Source organism: Cyprinodon tularosa, unplaced genomic scaffold (genome assembly GCF_016077235.1).
Source record: "Cyprinodon tularosa strain WSP-4 unplaced genomic scaffold, ASM1607723v1 ctg21, whole genome shotgun sequence".
Classification (NCBI taxonomy): domain Eukaryota; kingdom Metazoa; phylum Chordata; class Actinopteri; order Cyprinodontiformes; family Cyprinodontidae; genus Cyprinodon; species Cyprinodon tularosa.
In genome coordinates, this window is record NW_024038778.1 from 1646786 (window position 1) to 1672562 (window position 25777).

Below are 25777 nucleotides of genomic sequence, written 5' to 3' on the forward strand. Positions count from 1 at the left end.
TCATTTTTATAATCAGTTATGTCAAAAATATCTTTTACATTAGGGAGTGATTCCGAGGTTCACTTTCATTGATCTCACCCATATTTTCTTCACAGACGGTCTTTGCTGATAAATTTCCACACACCAAACATATTACTTAAACAGGTATCTATTTGTACAGAAGACAACCTACAATATGTTTAAAAACAAGTTACAAATACCATGTAATTTCCCATATATGGCAGTGGTCATGACTCATTGAGCTAAGAGTATTTTAAGGTAACTTATTCACTTTTTTTTTTAACTCAACTAGGGAACAGAATTTCTCATTTATAAAATATTATTTTGACCCTAACCCTAACCCTTTCTTTCTTTTAATGTCAGTAATTACATCTTACATTAAACAGCTATATTAATGTAAACTTTAGCAAGAAGAGGACTGAGGCATGAGTCAGTGTATTAAGAGTCTCTACATACCAACACATTGGTGACAAATGCATACTGTCAAAGGTACCAAAAGGTGGTTCAATAACCATGCTTTTACTGTGTGTTATTTTTGTCAGCATAAAGACAGGACCTGAACCCCATTAAGAATCTAGTGGATATTTTCGAGAGTAAAATAAGAGACATCAGACCCAGCAATGCAGATAACCTGAAGGCTGTAATTAAAGCAATATAGACTTCCATTAGACTTCAGCAGGACCACAGGCTGATAGCTTTAATTCCACACTGCATTGATCCAGCAATTCATGTAAATAGAGACCCAAACATGGTTTAAGTGCTAAGAAATCGAGATAGTTTTACTAATTAAGATATTTTTTAAAATGCAGATAATCTTTTTTATTTTCTCACTTATTATTTGCATTTTCTGAGACACTGAATTTCAAGTTTTCATTATCTGTAAATCATTATCAAAATGAATACAATAAACAAGGGACTGAAATATCCCTCTATCTGTAATTAATTCATAAAACAAATAAGTATATTTCCTGAAATAAGCAGAAAAGAATATTCACATTTATCAGAATATTAGTTCTATTTTTTAAATGCAGCTGTGGAATAACATAGACTCAAAGCTTGTTAACACTAAGTCATTTATGGTTAAAAAAAAAAATATAAAAAGTGTGCAAAAACACCAAAAAACTTCCCACTTTATTTCATACACGGATAACAGATCATAGAACCACTTAATTCCAATGGTGAAACATTATGTACACAGAAAAAAATGAAGTATAGGTTACTTACCTTATCAGCCATTATCATAGAAGAACCACCATGAACTCCCAAAACCGGAAGCTGTGTCTGAACTGACAGGAAGTCCAAGATCTGGGCAATGGCCTCCTGATCGGTGCCATCAGCAAACACAAGGCCGTGGAGACGAGTGCGAGACACAAGTTCACACACCTGAGACACAGTGAAAGAGCATTTTAACCCAAGGCGACACAGATAGTTCACATAGTATAGATGTCAGTGTTGCACAATTCATGTTTAATGTATAACATTTGCTATATCAGCTAAAGGCATTTGAAATGCAATTATTGTCAGCTGATAATTATCAAGTGCCATTACTACAGACTTTTCATGATAAAGAAATGGTTTGTCTGTTAAATGGAGTCTCTTTGTTTCAGGTGTTCTACAGTAGACCCGATACAGAACACAGTGCCTAAAACACTGATCAGAAAAAGTAATAGTAAGTAATAAGTAAAAGAAAGAAGAGGGACGAAAATATGTATACATCAAATCTAAAATGATGACAATAATATTTATTGATATTGCCTTTGCAGGGTTTTTCAATATTTGGCTGCGTTTACTAAAGATGACATATGTGTTGACAACCTTACACCTGCTAAACACAATGCTTCACTTATCTTGAAGAGTGATCAAATTTGTTGTATGCATATCTGCATGCCTTTATTTTAAGAAAGTGAAAACAAAATTATGAAAATAAGTGATTTTATCTACATGCCAAGATACGTAAAAGTTTTAAGCCCGGATTTGTTGGTGCCTTAAAAAAACATTCATCCAAGTATTATATTCATGGTTTAAATTGAGTTAGAAATATAATTATGGATGTTTAAGATAAGCCATTATTAGGCCTCACCAAACATTACACTTTTAACCAAACTTGGCTTTATAGACACCCTCCAAAAAAATACATCAAAAGGATCAAAGTGGAATAAAAAAACTAAGAAAAAGATCCTTTAACCAACATCAACAAAATCCTTCAGTCAGGCAGCAGCTTGTCTATAGAGGGCGCTATGGTGCCATCCCAATCATACTGCGGGGGAAAAATGTATAGACACAGGCAACAAGATAGGAAATTAAATACCTTTAATATCTGTTTACTAACAAGATATTTCTAATATTTGACTTTACAGTATTCTTATTCCATTGGGGATAAACTCAGGGCCTGTTTTTTGTGTTGGTCGTAAAACATGCGTGTCCATTGAGAGGGGAACCAGCCACATTTCTGTATCTATGCTCTCAAACTTTTGGCTTGCAAATAGCTTTGTGATTTTTTGTGTCATCCCTCATCCAATCAGATTAATCAATGATACCTGTCAAAGTCACACGGCAAGTTAGAGACATGGGTGTTAATGTCAGTTTCAGATTAAAAAATACAGGGAAGAATAGAGTAGTGAAAAAAAGCAGATAACGAAATTTGGACAAGACCAACCTGACTTAAAATCCAGCCAGAGTGTATTTCTATTTCTAATCCCTGATCTTTATTGTCTATTGGATGATGCATAGGAGAGCACTAGTTAGAGAAAAATTGAGAACCGCTGTCTAAGACAATACCAGAGAATTATATATGGAATATGGCTTTGAATCTAAACATATCAGCTGTTAGGGCACTACAGAAAGGCTGAATGAACAAAAATAACATTGAACTATTATCATAAGGTGTATAATGAGCTCAGTATTATTTAATGAGCAGGCAAAAGACTTCACCCTTAAAACTGTTGCTCTAAGAAGGTCGCCAAAATCACTGTTGGTAAATCTCTTAAAGTAAAGTTTAGAGATCATTTGTGGGCAGTAATGCAACTAATAAAGCTGCTGTATTTTCTGTCCATAGATTTTTTTAAATATATAATTGTTTAATATATTAAACTAAATCAGTTATCCCAGAGGAATGTCTAATATGTGTTATGTACAAAACAAGGGCTGGTGTCATTTAATATTGCTAATTGGTATCAACAAAGCATTTATTGTCTGTAAAATATCATGATACACCTTTGAAAGTAAGCACTTCTCACCTGTGTGATTATAGACTTTGGGTCCGTCTGGTTGATCTTCAGAATAACTACAGAGGTATCTAATGGGTCATCTGGGCGTCGAGGAGGCCGAAGGTTCGGGTCGGCTACCGGACGTGTCTGGCCCATTATCACACCCACACTGAGGGCTGGAGGCTTCTGGGATGCCACAGGCATCATGACTGAGGAGAGAAGGACGAGTGTCCAGCCCGCCACACCCATCATACCCTACGGAACACAGAAAGAGAAATTAAAAGAAGTGATTAAATACTCACATCCCATTCAATTTAAACACAGAACTACTATAACTATGGCACTGAAGGGCAAACCACGTCTGACTTCATTCAGATGACCCATTTCAACCCTCCTCCACCATCATAGCTAAAGGTTCATCAGAGTTTTATTCCCCCTGGACTCTTACTGCACTCGCATCTCATTTTAACCAGTCCGGCAGAAGACCGCCATGTTGAGCCTGGTTCTGCCAGAGGTTTCTTCCCTATGTTAAGTTTTTCCTCTCCACTGTCGCTTCATGCTAGCTCATCATGGACAGGTTCTCTCAACCTGTGTTTATCCAAGCTGGACTTCCATCTTCCAGGTCCCTGAGTGATCAGCTCACTCAGTCCACTGGATCTCCCCATAAAGCTCAGTATACCATCTCACTAACCAGCAGTCTACAGACTGACTAACTTCATCTATCTCCACTCCACCACCAGTTTCAGGCCTGGGGGGAAAAAGTCCTATTCTTTACTCCTCTTCAAGCATATCTATCAAAATTCAGCGCTATGTTTCCTGCCGAGGTCTGAGCGCCAAAGACTAAAGTAATTTTATCAATAAATTTCTTGTAACTGGCTTTTCTCTCAGTGTCAGTTTTTCAGATCGAAATGTAGTGCTTTTGAATATGTTGTGTTATTTTTCTATATTTCTGTTTTCTAATATGTTATTGTGGTTTTTAATATGTTGCTGTGTTTTTTTAAGCTGTCGTGTTTAAAGATTTGTTGATGTGGTTGTACTTTATGGGGAACCGTACAGAAGTGATGTGACTTGCTACTGTGGTTGTCACAATACTAAACTTTTCAATTCGATACCGATACTAAGGAAAATATTCGATACTCGATACCATTTTCGATACCACAAGGATAAAAACAAAGACTCCAAAATTCTACCGAAATATTTTCATTAATAAATAAAATACAATAAATAAATACAATAAACAATAATAGCAATATTTTGAGGTTGTATGCTGTGCACAATATTAAGCAAGCTTGATAAAAAAACATATAAAATTAAAATTAAATGTTCCTCTCTTGGCTATGCTTTGCACACATAACAATGACACTCGCCAAACCGGTTAAGAAACAAAAATAATTCTCAGCAGCTGCACCTCTTACAAAAAAAGAGGTGCAGCTGATACAGTGCCACCACTACTTTTAAAAACGAGTATTGTATCTGGATACGTTTCAGTATCGATACTTTTTTGAGTATCGATACTTTTGACAACCCTACTTGCTACTGTATCTTCATCTGATTTAAAATACTCTGGAAACATGAAATAGAAATTAAAATTGAAGTGTTTCCTTGAAAAGATTATCTTTGACTATTTTAATAACTTTTGAGCTGACAATGACAGCACAACATCTGTGGGAAATTTAATTACAGAAGGTGTCAATCAAAGAATTAAGTACAACACATATTAAAGAAGCAGTCTAATTTTAATCATTTTCATGTGCCAGCATAACAGAGAGCAGTGACATACACTTTTGCCATGTTTTTCTTTTTCTTATTCAACTCTTCAAGGTAAAGTTGCTTAAAAAAATAGGGTAATTGGTCTGGAGAGGCATGCTCAGTGGCAGAGTCAGAGAAAGGAGGTTGTGTTCCACCTGTTTAGGAGAATTTCACTTTGTCTGGAAAGGTAGTCTCACATTTAAGCTTTTGAAAAGCTAGGACTTCATATTTGTTAGAGAAGAAAAATGACAACAAAAGAGCTTTTTCAACAATACTATTACAGGTTTACAAGGAGTCACATCAATAGTAGGGACTACAGAATCTTCTTCACAAATAAAAAAAAATGCTTCCATCAGAGAAAAACTTCATACTTAATTCCTTTACTCACACTGATGCATTTAGAGCTGCTGTTTTCATACCTTTGATTAAAAAAAATAATAATAATGCATGTGCTGTTTAAAGATACAATAACATTGATTCATTATAGTAAAACAAATTATTTGCTTACCATTAAAATTTAAAAAAATAATAATGATAATAATTTGTTGAAGAAGTAAGGACTTGGAAAACCTAATACTGTAGCAAGTAATACTAATCCAAAGTGAATTGGCTTCTCTGAGAGAAATACGAAGGCTCTGATAGGTGATGAGGTGGTTTTCGTGTTGCGATCACTTTTTTATTTACTTTTGGTGAAAAACTGAAGCTACATTTGAGTTTTGAGAAAAAAAAATTTTGTTTTTGTCCATGTCCAGCAAAACCCTGTCAGCCATAAGACAGCATCAAAAAATGCCTAAGAGAAGGAGCAATATCAGATGAAAATGGTGGATCACATAATGCATTGTATCTTAAAAATATTTTTCTTCTGTTTGTAGCTTTCTGTTAAACAGCCGGCTAGCGCTGGCAGCAACAAAGCACTGAGCAGATGTTGTGCAATACGCAGCGTGGTAATATCATATCTAGGGAATGTCTAAATTTCCTCAAAATCTCAGACTTCGGTTTTATATGCGGCATGAAAAAGCCGCATATAAAAGGCAGACATAGAAGGGTAAATTTTATCACATGGGGTCCCTAGATAATGCTTATCCCATGTAAATAAGGCTTATGCTGCTGAAAGCTTTCTGAGGTGAGACATGTTTTCTCTGTGCTAGTTTTTCCTAGTTTTCCCATATGTTTAGGTGTTGATTTTTGCTTTTGCCATGTGTTAATGTGAAGACTTTGGGCTAAAGCCCAAATTATGTTTACTACAGCTGCTCTATTTCATTGTGTAAATAGTGTAGCTATCTCAATTTATACTAAACAAAAGTAGTAAATAATACATACATCCAGTTATAAAACAATAAAAAACTTATTTAAATATGAAGGAGATTAATTAAGTAATTGAAACTCAGTCAACAGATCAATGAAAAAAACTGTTAGAGGCAGTCAAGGAACATCAGGAGACAAAACTGATTTGCAAGGCTAAAATACTTTAAGTTCCATGCTCACAGTAAGAAGCTTGGCATGAAGATGACAGCAGCTCCCATAATTATGAGCAAACTTAATGGCATTCAGTCTGGACCTTATGCCCAAAATCTTTTTTTAGATAGTAAGGATGACCATATAAAGTATAAAAAGCATCCTTCAAATACACAGCATGGTAATGACTTTTAGGTGCTAAGAAAAACCGTCACCAATAACACCATTCATGAGGGCCCCTGGTTTGGAAAAAAAAACAAACAAACATGTAAATTGCAAAGTTATTGCCAATGAACCTTCTAAAGCAAGGGTTCTTAAATTTCAGCACTCAAGGTCTTGTGTCCTGCACTTTACAGATGTGTCTGCTTTAACCCACCTCAGTCAAGTAATCAGTGCATCTGCAGAACTGCATACTGAGGAGGCTATTTAGCCATTTGATTCAGTAGCGTGGAAACACACACAGTCAAGGTGAAGGATAAAAAATTTCTGAAGCACTTTAGGCATTAGATTTACCATATGTATTTGTTAGCAGGGAATTTGGTACTCTGACCCAAAAACAGAGGTAGAAACATTACGGTTTGGGATTACATGTTTAAAGGAGAAGTTCGGTTTTTTACACTTTAAGCCCATTTTCTGTAGTGTCCAGGATGAAATCGAATGATCGACACCAAAATTTTGACAATTGCTCCTGTCTCTGCTTTTTGGCTCATGCAGAATCACCCCCTGGCTGCTTTAGAATGGCTAGCATAGAGCATGTAAATCCCACTGAGTTCTGTAGGAATAGTCAATATTCCGCTGCCACCGGAAACGGAAATGGGGCCTGTTTACACAGTTGTAGTCTTTTCGCTTCACTCTGTGTACTCCGACGTCGAGGTGCTAACGTCTCTGTTAAACACTTTAAAAAACTCTGAAAATGGAATACGAAAGGTGGATTCTTGATTCTCGACGTCGGAGTACACAGAGTGAAGCGAAAAGACTACAACTGTGTAAACAGGCCCCATTTCCGTTTCCGGTGGCAGGGGAATATTGACTATTCCTGCAGAACTCAATGGGATTTACAAAATGCTAAATAAAACACTACAGGAACGTTTGTTCTTCACGAAACTTTTTTTGGAACGTCATTGAACAGCGCTGACGACACGGTGAGTAGCATATTTTAAAAAAAGAACGTTTAAGGTTGTTTTAAGGACATTATCGGACATGCTCTATGCTAGCCATTCTAAAGCAGCCAGGGGGTGATTCTAAATGAGCCAAAAAGCAGAGACAGGAGCAATTGTCAAACTTTTGGTGTCGATCATTCGATTTCATCCTGGACACTACAGAAAATGGGCTTAAAGTGTAAAAAACCGAACTTCTCCTTTAACTAAGGGTTTAGTCTCACAGTACAATGTTTGGACCCTCCTCCTTTTGCCAGACTGCTAAAGCTATCAGTAGATCAGTACATCAAAAGCAGGATATAAAACCAAGCCAACAAAATAAGTGTCATAGTAAGATGATGGAGTGGAGTAAGATGATAAACTGATTCAGAATGCTGCTGCCCCCATCCTCACTAAACCCAAATCACCCCAGTTCCAAAGTCTTTACACTGGCTCCCTGTATTCATGATGATATCCTTGAGGATAAACTATAAATTATTTCATTTAGTTTATATCCTGAGCAGTTTAGTACCAGAAAACACCAAATATTTATTGTAGTTTTATAAACCATTAAGAACACAGAGGTCTTCTGGTTCAAGTCGACTCTGCGTCCTTAGAACCATACCTAAAAATTCAGAAGACCAAATCAGCTTTCATGCTTTGTTACTTTTCAGAAAAAAATCCCAAATGCTAAAACCTAGAGTTCTTCTCAGTCAAGATTAAAATCTTTTTCATTTTCTTATGTTTTCTCAATGTAGAACACTTTCAAATGTTCTATGAATTTAAATGTCCTTGCACTCCAGTATGCGAAGCTATAGTGAAAGTAAAACAATAACATTTTCCATTTATAACCGATTTTAATATCTCATATGGCCTGCTACTCTTATAATTTCCTTTGAGAAAAGTGCTGACTCAGATATACTGTAAAAATTAAATGAAAATTTATGTGTGAATCTAAACTGTGAACCTAAATAATAAGAATATGAAAAGCATATAATGATGCTGGGAATATATAGAGCTCTTTCTCTTTAGTCTTTTTTTTCTTTCTATTATCTAAAACCAAAAATTGACCATCCGGAGAGGAGGGTTAAACTTAACTTTTTCTGCTGAATCCTTTATCAGGCTTCATAAGATGCCCTAAATCGCTCTTCCAGTGTCTGCCTTTATTTGAACATAATCTATGCCTGCAGGCTATGTGCACAGCAAAGTGCCAGCGATTAATGGATAAAATAACCCTGAAATAAATGTAATCTGATTTTACCTCATTCGTGGGGGTGTAGAGGGGAAAGATTTCACATCGCTGAAGGCACACATGTGTCTGCATCAATCAATAACATGTACCGAAATGAAGAAAAAAAGTGTGTCTTTCAATGGCATCTGCTAAATGGAGTACCAGTCTAACCCAGAAAAGAGTGAATTGGAGTTCCCAGTTTCAGCACATTTACCTTTCCCCATTTGCCTTTCCATATAATGAGAGCAGATCTAAAAAAAGGCAGATGAGTGGAGGAAATGCAGTGTGAAATGCCTGGGGCTGAATGAGAGCTAATGAAACCATGATGTGAATGCTACGTTGCATCTCAGCCAATTTCTTACACCACCACAGTCCAGCAGAGCTGAAAAAGTTCCCCAGGAGGAAACATCAGATCCTCAAAATTAAGTTACTGTATCCAGATTTCTTCATCTCCTTAGATACAGTACCTGCACATCTTCATCCAAGAATTCTCTCTTTTTTTATTATTATTATTATTATTATTTTTAATTCAAATCTATCTTTCCAGCTGGTGGAATGTGTGTCTAATCCATGTTATTTTAAATCTCGTCTAATCAGGCCAATAAGTGAAGTTACTGTGTTTCAGTGTTCTCTATCTGCCCTGGTGCCTACAGAGTAGCCCGCGGCCCCAGCAGCACTTAGCATACGCCGCTAGATCACACAGGGAGTCGCAGTTGGTTAGTGTCAGCATTTACCAACAAAACCAAATCAGTTTTTCTGGAGTTAGCTTCAGCCCTAACACCACAAAAGAGTGCTATGCCATGTTTTGTAAAATGTTCAGGTACTGTATGTGGAAAGCATACGATAAAACATGGATTTCTGCTAATGAAATTCAAAGAATCAGTTTCTCCAAAAAAGGAGAATATTGTATAAGACCAGTAAAATAATTTCTTGGCCAACACATACAGGTGCTGGTCATAAAATTAGAATATCATGAAAAAGTAGATTGATTTCAGTAATTCCATTTAAAAAGTGAAACTTGTATATTATATTCATACATTACATACAAACTCATATATTTCAGATGTTTATTTTGTTTAATTTTGATGATTACAAATGACAACAAATGAAAATCTCAAATTCATCATATCAGAAAATTAGAATATTGTGAAAAGGTTCAAAATTGATGGCCCCTGGTGCCACACTCTAATCAGCTAATTAACTCAAACCACCTGCAAAAGCCTTTAAATGGTCTTTCAGTCTAGTTCTATAGGCTACACAATCATGGGGAAGACTGCTGACTTGACAGTTGTCCAAAAGACGACCATCGACACCTTGCACAAGGAGGGCAAGACACAAAAGGTCATCGCTAAAGAGGCTGGCTGTTCACAGAGCTCAGTGTCCAAGCACATTAATAGAGAGGCGAAGGGAAGGAAAAGATGTGGTCGAAAAAAGTGTACAAGCAAGAGAGATAACCGCACCCTGGAGAGGATTGTGAAACAAAACCCATTCAAAAATGTGGGGGAGATTCACAAAGAGTGGACTGCAGCTGGAGTGAGTGCTTCAAGAACCACCACACACAGACGTATGAAAGACATGGGTTTCTGCTGTCGCATTCCTTGTGTCAAGCCACTCTTGAACCACAGACAGCGTCAGAAGCGTCTTGCCTGGGCTAAAGAGAAACAGGACTGGACTGCTGGTGAGTGGTCCAAAGTCATGTTCTCTGATGAAAGTAAATTTTGCATTTCCTTTGGAAATCAAGGTCCCAGAGTCTGGAGGAAAAGAAGAGAGGCACTTCATCCACGTTGCTTGAAGTCCAGTGTAAAGTTTCCACAGTCAGTGATGGTTTGGGGTGCCATGTCATCTGCTGGTGTTGGTCCATTGTGTTTTCTGAGGTCCAGGGTCAACGCAGCCACATACCAGGAAGTTTTAGAGCACTTCATGCTTCCTGCAGCTGACCAACTTTTTGGAGATGCAGATTTCATTTTCCAACAGGACTTGGCACCTGCACACAGTGCCAAAGCTACCAGTACCTGGTTGAAGGACCATGGTATCCCTGTTCTTAATTGGCCAGCAAACTCTCCTGACCTTAACCCCATAGAAAATCTATGGGGTATTGTGAAGAAGAAGATGCAATACACCAGACCCAACAATTCAGAAGAGCTAAAAGCCACTATTAGAGCAACCTGGGCTATCATAACACCTGAGCAGTGCCAGACTGATCGACTCCATGCCACGCCGCATTGCTGCAGTAATACAGGCCAAAGGAGGCCCAACTAAATACTGAGTGCTGTACATGCTAATACTTTTCATGTTCATACTTTTCAGTTGGCCAACATTTCTATAAATCCTTTGTTTTTATTGGTCTTCAGTAATATTCTAATTTTCTGATATGATGAATTTGAGATTTTCATTTGTTGTCATTTGTAATCATCAAAATTAAACAAAATAAACATCTGAAATATATGAGTTTGTATGTAATGTATGAATATAATATACAAGTTTCACTTTTTAAATGGAATTACTGAAATCAATCTACTTTTTCATGATATTCTAATTTTATGACCAGCACCTGTAAAAGACAGCAAACATGACTTTTGAACCTACACGAATACAAACGTTAAGAAAAATCAAAGCTTTCTTTTCTCAAAGTTCTGCATCCAGTCATAAAGATTGACAATTGAGTCGAATGAAAAAGTGTGTTAGAGCAAGGGACAAAAAGGCTGCACTGTCAGGAGGCCGCATGGAGGCAGCGTAAATCTGATCTTCAAGAGCCGCAGAGCAGAAACATATACAGGACATTGGTTGTGCTGTCATAACTATTTTTTTTTTTTTAGATGAAAGTACAAGCTTTAGTTTATTTAAAGTCTGGAGGTAAAGTGAAGAAATCCAAACTGACATGTCCAATATGAGGTAACCACATTCAGCGATGAGCTGAAAAGCCATGTTTAAGTTCAGAGTAACAGCAGCCATCTCCAGGACCAAGACATTACTGAACACTTCTTGCATTATTTTGCTGATGGGCTTTATGGGGATGCTGATTTTGCTTTCCAGCACCTGGCTTCTGCCCACTCAAAAATTTACCATTACCTGGTTTAATGATCATGGTCTCACAGTGGTGGACCTCCCTGGCCTAAAGAGGAAAGGGTCTTTGCTACATCGAGCAAGCCCAAAATAAACCCTGTTACCTTTATTTTGTTTAAACCAACCTGGGCTTTCTGGATACCTCAGTAGACCCCCTTTATATTACCCCATGCGTATGCTCTAACTCCAAAAAATTGAGAGCCGACTCTCTACACCAATGGATGTTTTTATTTTTTTCCCCAGGCATAGATTCCTGTATTCAAAGTGTTTTTTTCATCTTAAGTTTGAATTCTCATTTGCCGTCAGTCATAGTGATTAAATCAACAGGAAAAAAGGCTTAAAACATAACACTGTATCAGCATACTTAAGATGCATTGTTAACTACTGTCAACAATGCTTCCTTAGCAGGAACACTTTTTACAGATTGATGCACTTTAAACTAAATTTGAGTCTTCATTACAGATTCCAGCGTTGTATAGAATAACTGGCATAACTGAGTTTAAATCTGCATATAAGACTGGACTGATTTGATTATGTGTTTTAGCATAAAACCTGGATATTTTCTAGTAAAGTGCCTTGAGAATACACTTCTAAATTGGAGCTATATAAACAAACTGAAATGATCCGATTTGAAACAAATCTACATTCTTTTCATCATCATTCAAATCATTTTCTTTAGATTTAGTTTAGATTAGTATCTACAGTATACTTAGAATAAACATTGATGGGCATATTACCAATTGCAGAAACGATGTAATGAGGAGTAACAGCTTTTACTAACTGTTCTTATCAGCAAAGACCAACACTTTAATGAAATAAGTTTTGTTTGAATAGAATGTGCAGGCCTTTTGTTTGGCTTTATGCTTCCTTGTTCATATCTACTTGAACAAAGTACAACATTGTTCTTTTTTCCCCTTAAGTTAAATCTAACTCTGTGGAAATTCAAAACCGTGCTTCTGTCAAAGCAAGAGACAACAAACCAAATGCTCAAGTGCGATTTACAGCTAAGAGGCCCTCAAGCAGCTGTAATGATTAAATAGCATGCCTTTGAGCATACAGTATAGAGTTATCACAACCCAAGGTAATTTTCTTAAATTGAAGCACATCTTTTGCTTCAGCTACGTTACCCCTAACTATTATTAAATAAAGCTCACGTGGGTGTAATTGCCCAAATCCATCAGTCCACAATTGGATTTCTTCACTCATGGCCAACCAAGCACATTTACACCGTGTCTAAAGATGACAGTGCAAATTTAGATCATACTTATGGGTTAATTTTTTTCATAAACTACATTACTTAAAAGTGATATTTTTCCCCCTGTTGCGCCATTGTGTATTTGCCTTGCTTTTTAATGCCAAACCATTTTTAAATGAAGAAGCATTGTCTATGTATTTAATTCTGTGGTGTGTACAACTTGATCATCAGCTTTGAGGAGCAACACACATGACGCCTACTTTTTGCTATGCATTTCATGCAACTGCCTTTTAAATATTGTTGCTATAACTTTGCAATAATGATAGTCAGTCTCACACTACTGATGATCTGGTAAAGGTTTACTCACCTCAGTAGACTGAATGCTTGAAGTAGCTCCAACTGACAGCAGTAAATGCAACCTTTTGCGTTCTTCAGCTAAGAATGATTGAATCATTTGGGGTATTCAGAATGTGTATGAAATATTTGATTATCTTTTCCTGCATAGTCATTGAATTAAAAGAATACAAAAGTAACTAAAATCAAAAGACTATGGCATGACTAATAAAGCAGTTTACTGTATTTTGACAAACATCAAAAGTACATGAAAAATGACAGATATTTTGTATTCGAGAGGACTTGATGTTTTACTGGATGTGCAAAAAGAAATGAGCACTGTCTAGAAAAAACCTGGTTGCATAGCCGCCTAACAGGGCCTGTCACTACCAAATCCGTTCCGGAAGCTAGAGCCGTAACATCAGCTTATTTGCGCATGCACGACCACGTATACATCCAGGTTTCCATAAATGTATTAAAATTACTTATTTCTTTTCTTAACTCAATAAAAAAATGCTAAAACACATCTTTAAAAATTGTTTTATGACTTTTCTGAGACAAATTTGATGTTTTTTGTTTTTTTTTACATTTTCTGCAGTAAACTGCTTGTCTGACGACATCATCGGACATGTTTAGAGTAGTCCGGCAAAATATGATTAAACCATGTTCATCTGCATTTTAGTTTTTTTTTTTTTCTTTAGTTTACACACTATAGAACCTAATGTTATTTATATATATATATATATATATATATATATATATAGTTTAGTATATTTACTATTTTTAGGGAGAGAAAAACATAGTTCAGGCCTTTATCACAAAATAAAATCGAGGTTGATCTGTATCTGGTTGCACATGTGAAAATGAGCTGATGCTACGGATCATTCTTCTGGTACAGATATTATAATATAAATATATAGCCTTTTAAAGAGAGTAAAGCATGCTAGCACCGGTGAGTTGCACAAATATGTATTTAGCAGTATATTCAAAATATAAAAATTCACATGTTACTTCTAGTTCACTTTCACACTTGCCAATTTATTTAAAGCCTTTACTTTACGTATGATTTTCCTCCGTTTGTTTTTCTTATAAGAAAGCAGAGATTCCTGTAGCTAATCTTTCAAACCCTGAGCAAGACCCTTAACCCCACACTGCTCCCCGGGCGCTGCACAGTGGCAGCCCACTGCTCCCCAAGGGGACGGGTTAAATGCAGAGATGGGATTATTAGAGAAAATAAAAAAGTGGGAATGATTAGTGGTTCTAAGCAGAATTTTACAAAGGTCATTCAAAATTTACTTGTGGGACTTTAACTGCTGTAATACTGATTTTTATTTTTTTAGAATAAGGAAAGTAAAAAGCACAGAACAGAACTAAAACATCTGGAAAACATCAACAATACCTGGAAGTAATTTCTTTACAAAAAAATGATCTGGAATTCATGAAACTTTTACTGTTCCTCTAGTGTCTGAAAAGTTGTGGTGCAACAGTTTTGGAAATTGCCTAAATGTTTTTTATTTGCTGATGCTGTTTTCCCAGCCATGTGCTATCATATAGTGTATGCTATCTTGTGTATAGTCCAAGTCTTTAAACAGACATTGAAATCATGTGTCCTGGTTTGCCGTGGGCACAAAGGCATGATGACAGAATGACAGCGTATGATGAGACCAGACAAAGGGACAACTGAAAGACATTGGCTTAAATAAGGCAAGGAATGACTGAACACAGCAATAATCAACTGAAAGGACTAGAGACTTCTGAGCAAACATCCACACACCAAGAAACCTTAACTTATCATGCTTTTATGAAACTATCCCTTTTGTCCGCTTGTGCAATTGAATCTAGTTTTGTGTGTTTTAATACAGTAGTAGCCATTCAAAATGTCCCCACTTTCCTTGATGGGCCATTGGCTGGTCCTTGGCTGGTCCCCTACAAATTCTATATTTCTACTAAAATATTCAAATATTCTGTCATGAATTTTGGACATTAAGATCTAAAGAGAAGCACCATCTCCTTATAATTCAGTGAAAGGGTGGAGTCAGAGTAAAAAAAAATGCATGCCCAGGAGAAGGAGGGTGGCTGGAAGTTGGAGGGGATTGTGCTGGGAGTGGTGCCATTCAGCTGGCGTTTGACTTGGAAGGGCAATTTTGAATGGGTGCTACTGTAAATTTTCTTACTGTCTGTAGATCTACATATCTAGTTAAATGACCTTTGCTTATCTTTGTTGTCATGTTCTGTTTATTGTCTTGGTCAGTTTTCCTGTATTCACAGTCGTGTTTGATATCTTCTTTTATTTAGCACATTCCTTTCTTAGTTGTCTCAAGATGAACTGGCTTGTTAGCACCTGTTTTCTATCACATTTTCTATCACATATCCATGTGCTTGCTTCACCTACAGTTTATATGTATGTATATATATATATATATATATATATATATATATATATATATATATATATATATATACATATATATACAATTACATCGAGCTAATACCAGAATTAACTTCTCTTTTAATCTTCAGAGCTTGACTCATTTTTTTTGGCAAAACAGATTCCACAAGGTGTCAAGGAAATTCCTCAATGATTCTCGGGCACATGGAAGCTAAAGCATAAAACAGATGCTTCCTCAGTTTCATCTTTTGCATCCTTTTGAATTTCCAAATCTTAAAAGCGCTCTCTGTTAGGGCTGGGTACCGATTCAAATTTCAAGATCTTCTCAAGATGTAGAGTAGATTTTGTCGTTAATCCGATCTGATGTCAAATTGATTTACTAGTAATAAAAACATTATTTTAGCTGTTACATGATTTGCATGACGGTGAAGTTATGCTCAATATTGATTAACATTTAACCAAGAATAGATAAAGCAGTTGTTGCTCTCTTTAAAATCCCTCTTTGGTCATAAGATTCAATCTTAAGAAATTAATTTGAGATTGGATTCAGAATAAGAAAATCAACATAGCTCTACTCTCTGTGTGAGACCTTGTAAAATCTGCTAATTTTGGAGTCTTTCAAAATAAAATGAACATCTCTTTAACATTCAAAAAACCAGTTTGAGATTACTTTAGTTCTGTGTAATGATGCATTACCCTGCTTAAAGTACCATCAAAGAATGGGTAACCTTTATTTTACCAGGAAGTCCCTTGAGATAAAATCTCGTTTTCGAGGGAGACCTGGGTAAACTGGGGTAAAAAAGGGATTGAAATGTTCAGTGACTTGTTCACTGAAATGTATAGTTAGTTAGTAGGGTTCAAACAATGCATATCTGGTTTGAAGAAGCCCATAGTGTATCAATTACCTACCCCCGCCATTAGCCAGGCTGAAAATGTATACACTAGGTGTTACTAATGCTATGTTGTCCTTAATTCTGAAAGTCTTTTACTGTCCAGTTTGAATTATAGCCTCAGTTTACGGTTTAGTTTAGCAGGATATGTAACCAAGTCTCAGACAGCAGGAGCAAATCCTCATCAAGGTTTGATGCGTTATGCAGCCAGACATGGTATTGTTTATTCCTTTGTTGGATACAATTGATTATTTAATCCACTGTTGCCCTTTGGTTATTTCAAACCCATCTGCCTATTTCCCACTGACCTCTGTGATCATTACATTTTATCCTAAAAATCCTAGTATTCTAATAGTCTTTTTCATTGCTTTGCTCCATCCTTGCCTATAAAGAGCAATGTTTTAGCAATGTTTTTTCAGCCTGATTGTTGAAGGCTTAGGAGGAATATTACAGAAGTATCTGAAATGGTTGTTTTTTCATGAAGAAAGCATCCAATAAACTGTACATTAACAATAAACACACAAAGAACTCACCCAAAGCGTTGAATAATGAAGCAGTAAATTATATCATCTTGTTATTATTTTTTTCATTGCACAGTCAGTATTACAGAAAGTCTTAAACTGCATCTTTCTACTTTTAATGCTTTAAATTCCTTTTTTGTCATAAAAAGTGAATCATTTTTTGTTTCATTCTTTTCACAGATTAGTTAGATATTCTGCATAAATCTCAGCTTCAAACTCCAAGAAGGGGGATCCGATTTATTTATGTACATATTCTGTTGGTAATCTGCATGAAATTTGTGTCTGATTTACTAAAGAATCAGCTAATTATGAGAAACTGAGACTGTGTTTTAGGTGCATTTTTTACACAAGCAATATCCACAAGCAATATCCACAAAGAGTTGCAATGCACAACAACTGACTGTACAACAAGCTTCATATGTTTTATAATTTTATAAAAACACACCCAATGAAACATAACAATGACTAACAACTGTCAGTCCAAACCACCTATATACTGTCTATTAACAGTGCCCTGCCAAAGAAACCGCACCCCTTATATACGCAATTGTTCACATTTTGTCTTTTTACAACCACAGTTAGGAGCAAGATGGGTATTTATATCCTTATGAATTTTTTAAGTTAAAACCCAAATAAACGGGGGAAAAAATGAGAAAAAACACGGTGACTGATTTGGTACTTGCCCCCTACAAATATAACTACACACTTTTTCATATTTTGCTATAAATGACCACAAACCTCAAAGTATTTGTGGGACAGATGAACAACATAACAGAAGAATCTCTCAAGTGAAAGGAAAAGGTTAGATATGTTTTTTAAACATTAAGACAATAAAAAATTTAGGCATGGGTTTGAATACAACTGCAATTATTTAGGTCCTTGTAGAAACCTCTTTTATCATAGCTGCAAGTGTTTAAGGGTATGTCTCTACCGGCTATGAAAATTTAGACAGTGTCACTTTGCTTATTCCCCTTAACACAGCTATTCAAGCTTAGGAAGTTTTTAACTAATAAAATGGGTGGATTGCTCTGGACCAATGATTGAGGGGTATCAAGCTCTGGGTACTCTAACTATTAAATAATGATTTATTTTCCTTTTTTTAATACACTAGGGCTGATAGTTTGGTTACATAGAGCCTTTTTTATTTTGTCTTTCCAGTTGTCCTTACAACAATAGGGAAGAAACTCCTGCTCCAAAGTCACAACAAAATAGTTTGGCCACTGACGCAACTTCTTATTAAACTACTCTAGTATAGTGGTGACAATGGCGTAAGATGCAGTAGTCCGTCCTGCAACTAGAGGATCACCTATTCATACCGTAGCTCAGTCTTTATCAGTTGTGCCCTTGAGTGAAACATTTCACCAGCAATGCCAACGGATACTTGTTGGGGGTGGGGGGGGTGGGGGGGTGGGGGGGGGCTGTGCTTTTGTACAGCACCTTTGCTTGTGTCAGTGTGGCCCAGAGCAACTGTGGCTACAATGTAGCTTGTCACTGTCAGTGTGTGCATTTTTATGGAATGGGTAACTGACTTATTATAAAGCCCTTTGGAATCCTTTTACCTGAAAAGGGGCTATAAGAGTACAGACCATTTACCATTTAATAAAATACAATATCCTCAGTAATAAAGGAAAATATGCACTTTAATCTGTCGTTCCGTTCTTGGTCAGCCAGCTGCTCCATCAACTTGATAAAACCGTCACATCAATGAAACTCTTCAAGCTGTAGTTACAACCCAACTTTGGTTTGCTAACGTCTCTAATGTGGCAAACAGACTCAGCAGCTTCTGTCTCAGGGGGATGTTGCATATATTTGCGTGAGGAAGTTATCCTTACGACAGGTTCAATAGGTAATGATTAAATGCTGATTAACTTTAAAAGCTGCTGTTTTAGCTTGCTCTAGGCAGATGTTACGAGGATGTTTTGTCCATAGTGCAACATGCAACAATTGGTTCTGAGCTGGAATTGAGGACCTGAGAGAACCTAATAAAGAATGGTTCTGCAATTTGACATTTTGAGGTCAAATATAATTAAGTCACTGAAGCAGAAACAGTTAAACAAGAGAAAATTGAACTGCAACCTGTATGGAATGCCAAAAGGACGAGATATTCTATACATTTAAAAAACAACTTATCTTTAGATCTACAAAACAAATGCATAGTACTTCAGATGTACATATCAAATAAACACATCAATTTGTATCATAGTGCCTTTTGCCAATAGACTGATAGAAATAGTCACCAGCCCCACCATGACCCTGACAAGCAGGAAAATATGGATTGATGCATTAATGCATTAATTTGTATCATAAATAAATAACTAATTAAATAATGTAAATTAATATATTTTCATTTAAAGTATTTGTAATTATTTGATAAATAAATTTAGTTCATAGCCATGTTCTCAATACAACACGTTTTATTTAATCCCTCTGCCTTTTAAAAGAAATCATTCCTGCCAAAAGAAAATAACTTACACATTTTTTTAATCCAATGGCTTGCAACTTAATTTCTGGGCTGTTATGATTTTTTTGTGAGACAGCATCATTTAGGACATATTTCATGTAACACTTTAAAATAGAAAGCAGAATTAATAATTTAAAATTAATAATAACATTTTAACATTTTATGAATGTTTCTACAATGTATTCTATACAGCAGGGGTCGGCAACCTGTCTTTCCAGAGTCACATATGTCTCTTCAATGCCCCCCTTGTGACTCCCTGGAGCTTTTTCAAAAATATATTAAAATGGAAAAAGATGGATTTTTTTTTTGTTCTGTTTACACAATACTTTTAACTAAAACAATTTCTGTCAACGATGAATTGCATCATAGCCTGCAACACACGTTTCAGTGCCGCACAGTGCCATGCAGGTGGCTGTGGTAAACAAACTGGGGGGTGTGTCTTGGGCCATGAATCCCAAAAGGGAAAAAATGAAGATAGCTGATGAGAACAGATGATTCAAAGAAGAATGGACCGAATTATTTGTTCATTAGCAATGTTGAAGGATTGCCTGCATGTTTGCTTTGTAATGAGAAGTTGTCAACTAATAAAAGAGTAATTACGAAATGCATTTCCAGGGAAGATATGCTTAATTTGTAGCCAATCACCAAATTGGGAATGAGAAAAAATGCATGTGGCTAAAGCAACTGCAACAAAACAGCAGCTTGATAATAGAAAAAATGTAAATTATGTTATTTTTGCATGCATTCAAAGAACAATTTTATACAGAGAGTGGTTTAGTGGGAAGAGCAGTCAAATGTTTTGCCTGTTTAGAAAGATTCATGATGTTCTCGATTTAAGAGAAGACTTGGCCACCCACCTTTATTGTTTCTCAACCTAATTTGGCTCCAATAGTTCCGTGTAAAGCTCACCATGCTTGGCGCTTTCTCTTCCAGTCTGTAATAAGCTCTGTGTCAACTGGGAAAAGAATTTGAAAAACTTGCAGATGGAGGTGTGACATCTTTGGCAGAATGTTTCAGGACATTTACCTTGTCTTCTTGCTTTTTTATTTTAATATACTAAATATAGTTTTCTATTGTCCATTTGCTTGATGTTACATCAGCAAGTGTTTGCGGATCTTGTTCAAGTATCAGTAGTTCAACTTTAAAAAAATAACAGCACAGGAACAAGAAAACAAATCAGAAAAATGGTCATGTTCAAATACAGCGGCCATGAAACCACTTATGCGTGACTGATTGGAGCAAAACAAACATCTTTGCAGCCGACATCTCTGTGTTCTGGGAACATATAAGATATGACCTGTTGTTGGTGAAGTAGTAGCTGCACTCGATGGCTTCTGCTCTAATCATGAAACATATAATATAAAAGACAAGAAGATAAAACAGAACACAGAGCTGAGGAACAAAAACCTTCAGTTTCCTTCACTGAAAAGAGGGCCTAACAAATCTTGCTAACAATTGGAAGATGATATGTTTTATTTGTTTGTTTGGGTTGGTTCATAATATAAAGGATTCTATACAGATGCTCCTGATTTTTTCCAGACTCCTTAGAGAAAATGCATGAAAGACAGATGTTGTAGAGCTGTTGAAATACACCACTTAGACTGGATATGCTTGTTTGTGTGTTTTAGGTTTTGTTTTATGTACCGAGACCTCGGAGTAACATTAGCTGTCTTTGTGTCTTACATGTGCAGCAAGAAAAAAATCCCAGAAACAAGTTAATTTAAAGTGCACAAACAGAGTCCCTATATGTTGGGCTAAAAATATTAATGAGACTGACATTTTGGTATTCATCAATGCGTTCCTTGGTATTTATATGAATTTTAAAACTACAAGCGGGACTAAGCAATAAAGCAATAAAGCTTTTAGATATACTAAAGTTATATAAAATATGTATTGTTAGCACTTGTTGTTTGGCAATTATTTTGTTAATTAATATCTAATCTAGCATACTGTACTCTTATAAAGCTTCCAAATGCAAATGCCACTGATAAAATCAGGAAAAAAATCATTTAGTCAGGAGCACCACATGCAAATCAAATGATGACTTCAAAAGGAAATGGAAGCATCATTTTCGTTTTTATTTTGTTTAATACTGTTTCTTATTTATGCCAAATCACATGCAACATACATTTTCTACCACATCAAATGCATTTAGAAAAAGAAAAAGAACTTTATTGATCTCACCGGGGAGCTGTGTGGGGTCTTGCTCAGGGACCCAGAGTGCAGGCTGTGGGGATCGAACCGTGTACTTGCAAACTTCTCCGAGCACAAGCACAATGCTCTAAAAACTAGGCTAACACTCCCCCAAGAAAGATAATGCTGCAAGCTGCTGTAGTGTGCAGCATGTCTGTTTATTGTCCCATATAATATTTACTATGTATTTTTTTCAAACTTATTTAAAATATATGCTTAGCCTTCACTCATATATTCACTTAAACATTTTCCTGCTCTCACATGCTGCTCATGTGCACCATGCTATAAAATCTCCAGAGTTTGGATTCAGGTATCTGAGTAATAAGGACATGGTCTTATGCTGCATTCACACCGGACACAGCAGGAGCAGCAAAATCACGTCTGCTGCTTCCTTTTTGCTGCTTGTACCAGTTTAGTTCTGACGCGCGGCTGAAACAGCTTTGCTGCTCTGGCTGTGCGGTCGAAAAGTGGGTCTGACGCACGTTGGGCGGAGCTACCCCATCCTTTCTTTGCCTTGCAGCTATATTTGCTGTGATCAGTGGGAATAAAGTAGTTTTAATATGTTTTTAAGAGAGAAAATCCACCTGAAAACTTAATCAGTGCAGTCAGTTCATCCAGATTACCATCCTGCCTTACAATATTATTTCTATCGGAAATACATCTTGCCAGAAGCCAATAGATGTGCTAGCTTCAATACAGAAATGTTTCGGACCAATGAAATTCAGTGACCTGTACGACGACTAATCGCCATCCAGAGTTGGAAGGCTGAAGGAAAACAAACAAGCAAAACAATGCGATTTTGCCTGTGTGGATGGGAAAGATCTTTGCATGTTCCTCCCGGCGGGATTTGGTAAGTATTTAGTTTATCAGTTAACTCTGCTACTTGTAAACACTGGTTAATGGCGGTGCCTCAAGGCAGCGGCCAAGAACAGCTCTCAACAATTCCATGAAATATGCCGTTCAAAACGCTACAGACCAGGCTTCGGTCGGGCATCTGTGACCGCCAATGCCTGCTGTAGCTACGGTCACAAAATGTTTTAAATACAGCGACTCTCGACCGTTTAAAAAGCTGCAGAGTGCTACAGGCAGATGTAAACTAAACAACAGCAGACTCATTTACCAGGCCAGGCCGAAGAAAAAGATGCGCTAGACGGAGGAAGAAAGGCTGCAGAGGGGGGGCTAATGGCGAAGCTAAGGAGTAATCCTCACAGACCACCGCTACCATCAATCATTCTCTCCAACGTCCGCTTGTTGGATAGCAAAATGGATAATCTGCGACTCAAACTCTCTTCAAAAAAGGAAATATGTAACTGCTGCGCCATCATTCTGACTGAAACTTGGGTGCATCCAGCAACACTGGACAATGCTATTAGCCTGGAGGGACTAACGCTATAAAGCGCCGATAGGAACAAACTTCTGCTCTCCCGACATTGAGTTTCTGACTGTTAACTGCAGACCTTTCTATCTGCCCAGAGAGTTAAGTGTGGTCAGCATTACTGCTCTTTATGTGCCCCCCAGCGCTAATACAAAAGAGGCCATGAAGACTCTATATCAGGCTATCTCTGAGCTCCAATCTGCAAACACAGAGGGCATTGTTCCTGGACTTCAGTTCAGCTTTTAACACCATCATCCTACAGCATCTGATAGGAAAACTAGAACAGCTGGGCTTCAATACACCCCTCTGCAACTGGCTGCTAGACTTCCTCACAAACAGACCTCAGTCAGTCCAGCTTGGACAGAACCACAGGCTCCACTCAGGGCTGCAACATTATAAATTACCCCTAACACCCCACCATGGACTGTTCTCCCTGCTGCCCTCTAGGAAGAGGCTTTGAAGCACCCAATGCAGGTCCAGCAGATTCCAAAACCGCTTCTTCCCCACTGCCATAATACATCTCAATGTTGAATAAAATGGTGGAAAAAATATTTGGGAAAACTGTAAATCATATACAAGTCTTATGTTAACATTTGGTCACCATATTTATATTTTATCACTACTGCACTTTAAGAAATGGAACTGTCTTGAGAGCTGTACTGAACTAAATTTCATTTGGTATAAACTCTGTGTGTACAAAATGACAATAAAGTTATTCTAAGTCTAAGTCTAAAACAAATGTAATCAAACATTACAACTGCTACTACTGCTGTGACTGGCTAAAACCTTGACACAGGAGGCAGATACAATTCAGCTCAAAGTAATGTAATACATGTCCTTCTTTCTTGTTAATATTCTGTACATGAGGCTTTCCAGATGGATGCCGTTTAGAATTCAACATGAACTAAACATATCTATCCAGCTTATGCCAGGTTAGGTATGACCTACTTTTTGATACATTTTTAAAAAACTATTCAAGTACTTAAGGGTTACTAATTGATAATTGCAATGTAATAGGATCAATTAATCCTTGACAAAAATACAGCAGACAAAGCAGAACATTTGTTAATACAACAGTCTTGATCCCATCCCAACATGCATCATTCAGTATTAGAGGGCAGTCAGAGTGTGCAGAGGTGGGTACATTGGGCATCAAATTGTAAAATTCCTGCCTGGTTTTCCTTCATCCACTTAATTAAGCAGAAGGCTTTAAATTATTGTTCTCAAACCAAAATCCTTGACTGGTGGTGTTTTGCAACATTCAGGTGTCCCTTCACCCCCACACCTAAAGTAAACTAAGTCACCAGCATGCAGTACAGCTATGAAGGGCTCTTCTGGGGAGATCATAATGGAGTCATGTATATTGAAGCAAAGATGCATATAAAACTTGCCAGATAAAAGTCCTTCAGGACTGGAGTTTAAGACCACTGGTATAAACAATAGTCAATGCTGTAAAGCTGGAAATGCATATGAACTAATCTCTGTACAGGCTGTTTACTTTCTGAACCTTAATTATTCACCTCTGAAAGTGAGGTACATTCTTCTGAACTTAAATAGTTCTGCATGCTTTTCAAAAAAGAACATCGAAAGGATCTCCTCTCAAATCTTTAATAGAGATATATATTTTTTTACTTGTTTAAATAAAACACAACAATGAATGGAACACAGTTTGTGGGGCTTTTTCTACTTTTATTATAGCCCTTTGAGAGAGGCTACGAGGTGCACTAAAACTTCATTTACTATTCTTTTGTTTTTTGTATTGATCAGTATTATCTCGAACTATGTGGGTCAGAAGCTCATCTTTCTTTGTAGACTCTCAAATGCCTGTGGAACAGGTAATCTGCTCATTTAAATAGTTGGAGCAATTAAAATTGGTTTGCCTCCAACAAAAGACAGACTCATGTCACCTGCAGAAATACTTGCATAACAATTCTTAGATGTAACAGAGATGGATAAGAAGCTCAGTACAAAGAGCAGGTGGCAAAATGGAAAAACAATCATCTCAACCTAAATGAAAACAAAACAAAGGAGATGTCATGGTCTTATCACTGATGCCTGGTCTGATCACTCATTTCAACACCTTCGTAGTTCCACCCAGTTCTCTTTACCTGCTCATCTGAACCACCTGCATTAGTCTCTATATAACCAGCCTCCAGACCAGACCTGTCCAATCCAATCAACTTTATTTAGTATATAGCACATTTAACAACAAAAAAGTTTCCAAAAACAAGCAAACAAAAAACAAAACACACACACACAAAAACTAAGTAAGGGTTTAAAATTAATAAATAAATAAAAAGGACCACACAATTAAGCAGTGTTAAAAGCTAAAGACTAAAAGTGGGTCTTAAAGTCTTAGGAAAACAGTTGTTCCAACCGTTGCATTTCCAGATTCTCACAAGAGGTTCACGAATTTACATGAGTAAATAAAGTGAATGTGATTGGTCGTTTATGAAGGTTGTTGTGGCAGAAGGTTCACAAGCAAGTTGTGGCCGGTGTCTTGGAAGCATTTTGCTAAACAGTTAGCAACTAGAGCTAGGAGGTTATCAATGGGAAATACCATTGGCACAATCTGCCACA

The 25777-nt window shown here is 36.7% G+C and overlaps 1 protein-coding gene across 2 annotated transcripts in view; it reads right to left on the reverse strand.

Annotated features, from left to right (window-relative positions):
• grin2ab (glutamate receptor, ionotropic, N-methyl D-aspartate 2A, b) overlaps positions 1 to 25777 on the reverse strand; it is a 196336-nt gene that overhangs the window by 134830 nt on the left and 35729 nt on the right. For both annotated transcript variants that reach the window (XM_038285320.1, XM_038285319.1), the window contains 2 exons: positions 3237 to 3461; positions 1225 to 1383 (listed from right to left, as the gene is read on the reverse strand). In XM_038285320.1, coding sequence (XP_038141248.1) covers positions 1225 to 1383; positions 3237 to 3458 — 381 coding nt within the window. In that variant the 5' untranslated portion in view covers positions 3459 to 3461. The remainder of the gene's footprint in view (positions 1 to 1224; positions 1384 to 3236; positions 3462 to 25777) is intronic.